The following is a 10224-nucleotide window of genomic DNA, read 5'->3' as shown; positions in this document are numbered from 1 at the left end:
GTTTGTCTGTCCTGAAAGGTTACTAAGAGCAGGCCAATCATTGATTCTCACGAACAACAACGCCTTTAGGTCAAATTCTTCCCCCATGTGCTCATCCCACGCACGTACACCTGTTCCATTCCACAGCTGTAAGAGTTTTTCAACTAATGGCCTTAGGTACACATCAATGTCGTTGCCGGGTTGCTTAATTAGGGCCTTGGATGAGCATTGGCATCATAATGAACTTCCGCTTCATGCACAACCAAGGAGGAAGGTTATACATACATAGAGTCACATGCCAGGTGCTATGGTTGCTGCTCTGCTCCCCAAAAGGATTAATGCCATCTGCGCTTAGACCAAACCATACGTTCCTTGCGTCACCTGCAAACTCCTCCATGTACTTTCTCTCGATTTTTCTCCACTACGACCCGTCAGCGGGTACTCTCAACTTTCCATCTTTCTTACGGTATTCTCTGTGCCATCGCATAGCCTTGGCATGCTCTTTGTTTAGGAACAAACGTTTCAACCGTGGTATTATAGGAGCATACCACATCACCTTGGCAAGAATCTTCTTCCTAGGGCGCTCGCCCACGACATCACCAGGGTCATCGCGGCTGATCTTATATCGCAATGCACCGCATACCGGGCACGCGTTCAAATCCGCGCACTCACCGCGGTAGAGGATGCAGTCATTAGGGCATGCATGTATCTTCTGCACCTCTAACCCTAGAGGGCAGACAACCTTCTTTGCTTCGTACGTACTCTCGGGCAATTCGTTGTCCTTTGGAAGCATCTTCTTTAACATTACCAGCAACTTTCCAAATGCCTTGTCAGATACACCATTCTCTGCCTTCCATTGCAGTAATTCCAGTGTGGTGCCCAGCTTTTTATTGTCAGTTTCGCAATTCGGGTACAATAATTTCTTGTGATCCTCTAACATGCGCTGCAACTTCTTCTTCTCCTTTGCACTTGCGCAGTTTCTCTCTGCATCGGCAATGGCCCGACCTAGATCATCAGTTGGCTCATCTGATGCCTCTTGTCTAGCTTCTTCCCGCATTGCCGGATCAGCTTCTTCCCCCATTGTTGTATCATCGTATTCAGGGAACCCATGGCCAGGATAGCTATCGTCGTCCTCTTCTTCTTCATTTTCTTCCATCATAACCCCTCTTTCTCCGTGCTTGGTCCAAACAATATAGTGGGGCATGAAACCGGACTCAAACAGGTGGGCGTGAATGGTTCTTGCGTTAGAGTAATTGTGATCTCATTCTTATAGCCAGCACATGGACAAGGCATTAAACCATCCGCCCGCTTGTTTTCCTGAGCTGCAATCAGAAAATTATGCACGCCCTCAACGAACTGGGGAGAGCATCGGTCATTGTACATCCATTGCCGGCTCATCTTCATTACACAACACCGAATAGACCAAATTAATACAAGTTCATACATAAATTTCATACAATACTTATTCTCGTAAAGCAAACATATAAATAGCTCTCTAGCTAAAGAATTTAAATGAAACAGCAAATGCGATCAAGATCGCAACTAAGGTAACAATTGATCCAACAACATAATGATACTAAGCCTCACTATGAATGGCATATTTTCTAATCTTTCTAATCTTCAACCGCATTTTCTCCATCTTGATCTTGTGATCATCGACGACATCAGCAACATGCAACTCCAATTCCATCTTCTCCCCCTCAATTCTTTTCAATTTTTCTTTTAAATACTCGTTTTCTCTTTCAACTAAATTTAACCTCTCGACAATAGGGTCGGTTGGAATTTCCGGTTCACATACCTCCTAGATAAAAAGATCCATGTCAATTTGATGGGCATAATTTGTCATAAACACGAAATGCAACAAAATCGTTATAAAAGAAAATATACCACATCCGAATCATAACGCAGACGAGGGCCGGCGGGGACGGATATCAAAACCATGGCACTATGAATAACAAACAACGTACGGGTAAGATAATTATACAAGTAACTATATATCTAAATCACACAAACATGATTTTTTTTATATAAAAAAGATAAGAACAAGAGGGCTCACCCACAAGGTGGTGCCGGCCACAAGACGGTGCGGACGATCGACGGTGGTTAGGACGGAGACGGGAAGGCACTAAGTAAACCACACCTACATATGCAAACTAAGAGTTATTTTGAGCTTAAATTGCATATAAATCAAATAAACTACCACATATAATTCCTCCCAAATTACTAAAACCCATAAATTAATGACTATATAAAGCATTGCAAAAGCTAATCTAGCAATGAGAGATGAAAGGACAAAGTTGCTTACCTTTGTGATCACTTGAATGGATGGGGGCCTTCAAATCTTGACAAAATTTGGGCAAAATGTGAGATGAGCTCGAGGTAGATGGGGAAGAACAGAGAGGAGAGGGGAAAGGGAAAAAACAGAGAGAGCTCGGGTGGACGAAGGGTTTATATAGGACGACCTTTAGCACCGGTTCGTGCCAAGAACCGGTACTAAAGGTGCTGGAGGGGCCCAGACTGACAACATCCTGTCACCACTCTCTTTAGTACTGGTTCGTGGCACGAACCAGTGCTAAAGATTCGCCACGAACCGGTACTAATGGTAGCGGCCCAGCTAGCCGTTGGAACCGGCACTAATGGTCACATTAGTGCCGGTTCAATTACAAACTGGGACTAATGAGCTGAACATTTGACCCTTTTTCTACTAGTGCTTGATGCCTTACATTCAAGATACCTGTGATCACCTTCGCAGCAGAAACCAATAAATTTTACTAGGTTGATATGTTGGATCAGTCCAATTGAGCAATCTCACATCACATCCAAGAACAAGGTAGTGCTGCGACGAGCACAAGGCCTGATGGGGAGCGACTTGTATGGCACATGTTTTGGAAGATCAACGTGCTGCAAAAGGTGAAAATTTGTGCATGAAATTGTTACGGGAATGTTTACCTACACGCCAAGTTAAGAAGCATAGGCACTTGGAGATTGTTAACCAGTGCCAACGATGTGGGTGCACTACCGAGGACAGTTTTCATGCCGTTGTTGCGTGTCTGGCGGCGAGGGCTGTGTGGGATGCCATGGGTGAGGTTTGGAAGGTCCCAGTGAAGGAGACAATTTTGAACACTAGAGTTGAGTGGCTTTTCGACCTGCTTGTTACTCTCACGGAGAAAGAACGGACAAGGGTCTTGATGATCATATGGAGAAATAGGCAGATAAGGAACGACACTTTGCATGATAAAGTCCCGGCTCCTGTTGAGGCAACACGTAAGTTTCTGCTGAGTTATGTGTCATCTTTGGAACAGATTAAGTTGAACCATGGGAGAGACTTGGTGAAGGGAAAAGGTCCTGCACTAGAAGAACCATGATTAGAAAACCGCGCATTCATCGGATGAAGGAGCAAACGCCATGGCCGCCACCACCGGCAGGCTGGGTAGCGGTTTCCACACATGGATACTTTGGAACATGCGATAATGGTGGTGCACCAGCCATGGTAGAAAGGGATAACAATGTGGGGGGGCATGTACTATCTGGATGCTGGTACATTCCCCATTGTATAGATGCATTTGAAGCTGAACTAGTGGCGGTCAGAGAAGGAGTTAAAGCGGCATTGATGCATACGGCTTTGCCGTTCATTGTTCAGACTGATTGCGCTGCAGTTGTGAAGGTGCTGGATGAAGCGGGACTTAACAGATCATACCTGGGCCATATGATAGAGGAGATTAAGGAGTTGTTAGGAGACATGGAGCATATTCTTATGTGTATTGACCGTGTGCTGAATAGGGTTGCAGATCGACTAGCCTTTTTGTCGAGAGCGGAGCATCGAACCGAGTTGTGCTTGCAGGTCGCCCCAGATGCTCTCATTAGCCTACTGGCTATAGATTCTAATCCTATTACTTGACATATTAATCTCCCTTTTCCACCGCAAAAAAGAACTTTATCTATCACACGAAATTCTCGGATCTATTTTTTTATTGCGCTACATCTTAACCTTTTCTTTAAAAAGGCGAGCACTTTCAAGCTTCGTTTGTGAACTCATCTAAAGCATGTATATCCAATAGGAGTTTTTCTCCTCCTCCTTTGATAGCTCATGATTCATATGTTTAATAGCCCAATAGTCTCTATGTTCTAATTCTAAGAGCAAATGACAAACCTTGCAGAACCATCTTATTCGGCGCCATTTCCATAGGATTCTTGTATGTTATGCGGCCTAGAGTGAATCATTTAGTTTACTGGCTTCATCTTTTCTTGATTTTTTGCATCGTTTTCTAAAGGGTTGCCTTGTTCTTCTGGTTTGAAAGTTCCACTTGACCATTTGTTTGAGGATGGTATGATGGTGTTATAAGTGTGTGATACCATACTTACGGAGGATCTTTCTGAAAACACCTCGTATGAAATGATATATACCGTCAGTAATTTAAAAATTAGGAACTTTGAATCTTGGGAATATAATGTCTTTGATCATTTTGATAGTTGCGTCTGTGTGGTGTGTGGGGATTGCTTTCACCCACTTGATGAGATAATCTACAATCGCAATGTTGAGTATCATGGTTGTTATGAAAGTATAGGATATCACATGGAAGTGGAGTTTCTCAGCCTAAGCTTAAATGAGCTCGGGTGAACAGTAAAATCGACAAACATTGACAAATATTTTAAAATTTTCATTATGGAATCACATTCCTGGAAGGCTTGGCAAAAAACAAAAACAAAAGAAAATCGATACTCTGAAAATGCTACTTTCAAAAGCATTTCGGAGCACCAATTTTTTTTGCCATGGCTTCCACAAATGCGAATTCATGATGAAATTTTTGCAAGCTCTTAGAACATTACTCTATGTTTGTCACAAAATTTTCAGATTTTTTTTATTTTACTATGCACCCGAGCTCATTTGAGCTCGGGCTGAGAAGGTGAGTTTTCATATCATATGATTTATTCTAGGTTATCTTTTACTCCAAGAAGATCTTGTACTCTCTATATATATACGCCCACGAGGCTCCACAATACAACAATGGTTCGACAAATTATCCCCTCTCTAATACTCTTACAGACAAGAATATAAGTATGCCCATTTAAGGTTGGCAAATTAAACTATAATGCATAGGCATCTCTTGCCTCTTACCTATGTTACCTGTGCGTTGGTAGGGGTCACAACTTTTAACATAAATGTGTACATCTTTAAATATAGTTGGCCAAAAGAAACTGGATTGAAGTATCTTCGCGGCTGTCCGGTCGCCAGCATGATGCCCTTCATATTGACTATTATGACAAGTCCGAAAATATTACATACATGTCCATAGACTATCAAGCAGCAACTACAAGCACATGGAGCAAGGTGAAGAAAAGAAAAATGCAGACATATGAAATGGGCGGCACGGATTATTCACGGCCACGGGCAGGCCAGGGTACATTGCTATATATACACTCAGTATCAGTGAACTATCTATGCAAACGATTAATCATATGATCGATGCAAGGCCAGGGAACATTCTGTAATTTGCATGCCCGACGCTAGGTTCAATTCCTGCTGTATGTATCGACGCCGTGCCGGTCAGGCCCAGTAGCTTTCTTACACATCATCCCTGTCTACAAATGCAATGCCCCACTCGATCTTTGTGTGCGTGTTTTGGACAAAGGGTGGTTGATCGATCAATTTCTGGTCCATTGCAAATATTTATGAGACGAGCGAGATGGATGCCACTCGACGGTCCTGCGTGCGTAGTAACGAAGAATACGATGGCCATCCAGGATTCATAATTCAAAGTGACGATCCATTGATGAGCGATGACCCACGAGGGGTCTACCACGCACTGCAACCACCTATGTACGTACTCTACCTAGATATGCATGCTACCTTGCTTATTGCTGGTGTGAGATAGAAAGACAAATATTTTATCCGTCCGGAAATACTTGTCGAAGAAATTGATAAAGTATTTTCTCTACTTTAGTACGACAATAGATTGTAAGGTTCTCCTTTCTGCCATGCAGAACACTTCATACAATCTTACGTGCGTTGCCCTTTCCCTGTCTTCATTTCTATTTTATTTTCCTTCCACCGCCTTTGGTTTTTCACCGGTTTTACTCAAAAATGGTCTTAACCATCTCACTTGTTATTGACTTTTCTCTACTACTCCATTCGATCCATATTACTTGTCGCTCAAATGGATGTACCTTGAATTAAAATACGTCTAGATATATCTGTTTGAGCGACAAGTGATATGAATCGAAGAGAGCACCTAAAAATGACATAAGCTTTCCTTTCCCGCCGGTCAGAATGTTTCATACAACCTTACATATGTTCCCTCTTCCTTAAGGGAGAACGTGATTGATATCCACCGTGTGATCTCATGTAGTGTAGTAGTGAATGTATATACTAAAAAAAATTGTAAACTCCATGCAAGAAAAGCAATGTCATGGTTATAGGAGCATATCACCCTTGGCTGGGAGGCGCTTGTAGAAGTTGAAGGGCGCCGACGGCTGCTTGCTCCGGAGCCGGGGGTGTCGGAGGAGGTACAGGCCGGCGAGGACGGCCACCACCCGAAATGGCGTCACATAGAGCACGATGGCGATGATGAAGGAGAGCGTGATGAACATAGCGGTGGCCCTAGGGTCGCGCCAGCTGAGCAAGGACTGGGCACGCTCCCCCTGCATGGCCAGGTCACCGACCACTGTTTGCACCCTGCCGGCGACACTCCTCAGCCGGTCGTACCTCATACGCACCACATCGCCCGGCTTGGACGTCGGGAACGTGTCGAACTCCTCGTCTAGCTCGTCCGGCTGCGCCAGCTCCGCGTGCGACAACACCGTGTCCATGTGCGGAGGGTTCCGCGGCCGCCGCCGGTAGTTCCACACCCCGATCAGGAATATGTACAGGAACACCGTCGACAAGATCAGCTCCGGGTAGCAGACGAGGATGAGGAACAAGACGTGGACGAGGCTGGTGGTCAGCGGGTTCTTCCACTTGCAGATGTTGTCGAACCACTTGCCGGCCGCCAAGGCGCCGGAGAAGAGCGAGATGATGCGGTTGAAGTTGGCCTTGCTCCGGCGCAGGCTGAACATGTGCGAGTCCGCGTCCAGTATGTACTCCACCACCTCCCGCCGCAGCGGCGGCTCCGCTTTGCCCAATCGCGTCGCCACCATCTGCATCGCCAGGAACCGGAGGGAGTTGAGCTGCAGCACGGAGATGGGGCTCGTGTAGTGCATCTTGGGCAACAGCGGTCGCCCGTACTGTGCCAGCATGTTGGCCCATGCCGTGCAAGTGAACCGGACGGCCAAGTGGAGCTCCCCCGTTTTCTTAAGCCCACCCGGGGTCAGTGCCATGAGCGGGTAGTAGTGCGTGTACACCCGGTCTGACTCCAACGCCGAGAGGCGGACGCGCACCTTGCCGATCCTCTCGTCCTTGGCGTCGCCATGGCCGTCGAGATTTTTGTTGTTGAAGACGGCGACGGTGATGACGGTGCCAAGGTCAAACACCTCCCAGATGTACTGCTCGTTCCACGCGTGTGCCGCGGTACCGAGCAGCGTGCGTGTGCGCACCCACTTGGCGCCGTACTTGGCGACGCAGTAGGGGTTCTTGTTGCTGCCGAGGCTGCGTGCGCTGAGGATGCCCACCTCGAGCATGCCGATGGCGCTCTTCCGCAGCTTCTTCGCCGCCGGCTGCAGGTCGCTGGTGTAGTGCGTCGACTCGTCCACCACATGGTACGCCGTCTCTAGGCTCATCTTGAGGTGGATCTTGCTGGCGAACGTCTTGGAATGCTCACGGTGCTTGGTCCCCGTCGTGACATCCGCCGCCGCCTCGTCTACCGTCATCCCACGCGACAGGTTGAACCATTTTGACGCCACCGACTTGGCCAGGTCGTTGCGCGGCGCGTTTGCCGCCACGGGGATGATGATGCGGCCGATGGGCTCGTCTCTCCCGGCAGCAACCTTCTCCTCCACAGTCACCACCAGCGGGTCCTCGAACGGCTCACATGCCACGAATATGAACTCGTCGTTCCACACCGGGTTCGCAGGCGGCTGCCCCGCCCGTGTCCGGCGGATCTGGCCGCCCATCTGGATCTTGGCGATGGTGGGCTTGACCGGCGGGTCCTTTGAATTCTCCGCGCCGATGAGGTCCTTCGCCCCGATGACACATACCTTGAGGTAGATGAGCTTGGGGGAGTAGTACACCTTGGAGCGCGTGTTAGTGAGCCCCGCGGTCGACAGCGGGTGCGCGCCCGAGTGGTACGCTTCTGGGAATGCTTCGTCGGCCTGGGTGCCGATCCAGACGGCGAGCATGATCTCGCCGAGGCTGTGGCCATGGTGGAACCTCTCCCCATGGGCATCAGAGAGGTTGTACCACTGCGGGGCCAGCGGGCTGTCGGGCGGGATGCACTCGGGGATGTCGGACACGTCCAGGACTACGCGGCCGACGAAGTCATCGTGGATCGTGTCCTTGTCCTTGACAATGACCTCCAGCTGGTTGGACTGAAGGTTGGCGAAGGAGAAGGCGAACGTCTGGCGCCACACGGGGTTGTGGTTCTTCACCAGGTGCTTGGTCACGCCTTTGAAGTTGCCCAGCTTCACCTCCACGTAAGGGTCCAGCGCGCCGGTGACGTCCATGGTGGGCAGGTCGCGCGCCTTCACCACGCTCACGTACAGGTACTTCATCGGCTCCACCATGTCATACGTGGACGCCATCTTCGTTGCCGCCATCGCCGCGCCGCGCGGGCCGAGCTTCGCGGGAAGGGGCGGCTTCGTTTCCACGAGATTGTACGCTGATCCAGGGGCCACCTGCGCCGGGGGCTTCGCCATGGCTACCGTCTGCGGTGGAGGTCGAGTGCTAGCTGCCTAGGCGGTGTAGGATGGCCGGGGTTTAGTATTACGGCCGGCCGGACATGCTTCTATGGCTTGCTAGGTAGTTCCGTTTGTGTGCACTGTTTTGAGCGCGTGTATCCTGATATATATAGAATTTAGAAGGTCCTTTTAGAAGGCCTTCAATGACCATAGATCGAATCTATCATATCTTTACAGTGCGGCGACTAGTTATACCTACTTCTTTTTTTCTTAGGATCAATATCAGCAACACAGTTCATCCAACGATATAAACAAAATTCCAGCTATAGAACTATGACACAATCAATAAACAAAATGTTGTTATACACATTATCTTATATTTGTATGGTTGTTTAACTGACTAGCTATTAATCCCAAAAAACAGATGAGACGATAGCATCCCATCCTTACTAGCACCAACTAACCCTAGATCTGGATCTACCGGGTCAGGCGATGAGGGCATCGTTTTGAAACAAGTGCTGGTTGGACGGGAAAAGCGGAAGAGGGGTGTCTCATCCACCGCAAGGCCGACGGCCGATCCTGGTGGCATGATGTTGCGGAGGATCGGCGACGGGCGCATGTAGATGGATCCGTGCAAGATGGTGAAGTTGTCTGGCGTCATGATGGATTCGACGACAGGCCAGGCAAGGTTGATGGGTCAGTTTCTGCTCTGGAGATGCACCGGTCGAAGATGCCGGCGGCAGCTTCTGAGAGTGTGTCACTCCGATATGGGACCTAGTCCCGGTGTGTGGCTGGGCTCAGAGGCAGTTTTAGGCCCCAGGCAGCCATGGCCTTGGCCTGGGGCGTGGTGGATTTGTTCTTTGTTAACTGTAGCATACTGTAGCAAAAATCTCACTGTAGCTTACTATAGTTGCACTGCTTGCCTGGGACGTAGGCTGAACCTAGCTCCGCTACTGGCTGGGCTGGGGCATCCGACACTATTAGGAAAAGGCCTACTAATGGCGCACCGGTTTTGCCTACTAATGGCGCACCGGTAGTGCGCCATTAGTAGCACGCCACTAGTATTTTTTACTAATGGCGCACCACTGGTGCGCCATTAGTATGCCATTCGGTGCTCCACTAGTATTCCCTCCAGGTGCGCCACTAATAACTTTATAAGTGCGCCACTAGTAATAAAGAAAGGTGCGCCACTAATAAGGGCTTAAATGCACCATTAGTAATGTATTTGGAAAACAAAAAAAATCTAAATTTACAAAAAACAACCTATAAGGAAAAATAATTTAAAAACAAAAATGAAATAGAATCATAATTTTTATTATAGTAAGAATATTACAATGTCTTTACAAGTTTCCAATAAAAGGAAAATTGCAAGGAAATAAAAGAAAATCCTAAAACTAATCTTCTAGTAATCTTTTCTTCTTTTTCTTCACTTTATCCCTGCAAAATGTAACAAAATAAACACAAACACAAACAAAC

General features: G+C 47.7%; 1 protein-coding gene across 1 annotated transcript; it reads right to left on the bottom strand.

The window, feature by feature from the left end:
• Positions 1–6210: 6210 nt before the first annotated feature.
• LOC125542369 (FT-interacting protein 7-like) lies at positions 6211–8901 on the bottom strand. Its single transcript, XM_048705389.1, has one exon. It carries the CDS (start codon positions 8764–8766, stop codon positions 6391–6393), a length of 2376 nt encoding a protein of 791 aa, XP_048561346.1. The 5' UTR covers positions 8767–8901; the 3' UTR covers positions 6211–6390.
• Between the last annotated feature and the right edge of the window lie 1323 nt (positions 8902–10224).

The sequence above is a fragment of the Triticum urartu genome, chromosome 1 (genome assembly GCF_003073215.2).
Source record: "Triticum urartu cultivar G1812 chromosome 1, Tu2.1, whole genome shotgun sequence".
In the NCBI taxonomy this organism is placed as follows: Eukaryota; Viridiplantae; Streptophyta; class Magnoliopsida; order Poales; family Poaceae; genus Triticum; species Triticum urartu.
Note: the sequence above shows the minus strand (reverse complement) of the source record. Positions and strands in the feature narration are given on the sequence as shown.

Excerpts from the sequence above, each read along its gene's own strand:
- LOC125542369 (XM_048705389.1), bottom strand. The coding sequence starts at position 8,766 with ATGGCGAAGCCCCCGGCGCAGGTGGCCCCTGGATCAGCGTACAATCTC.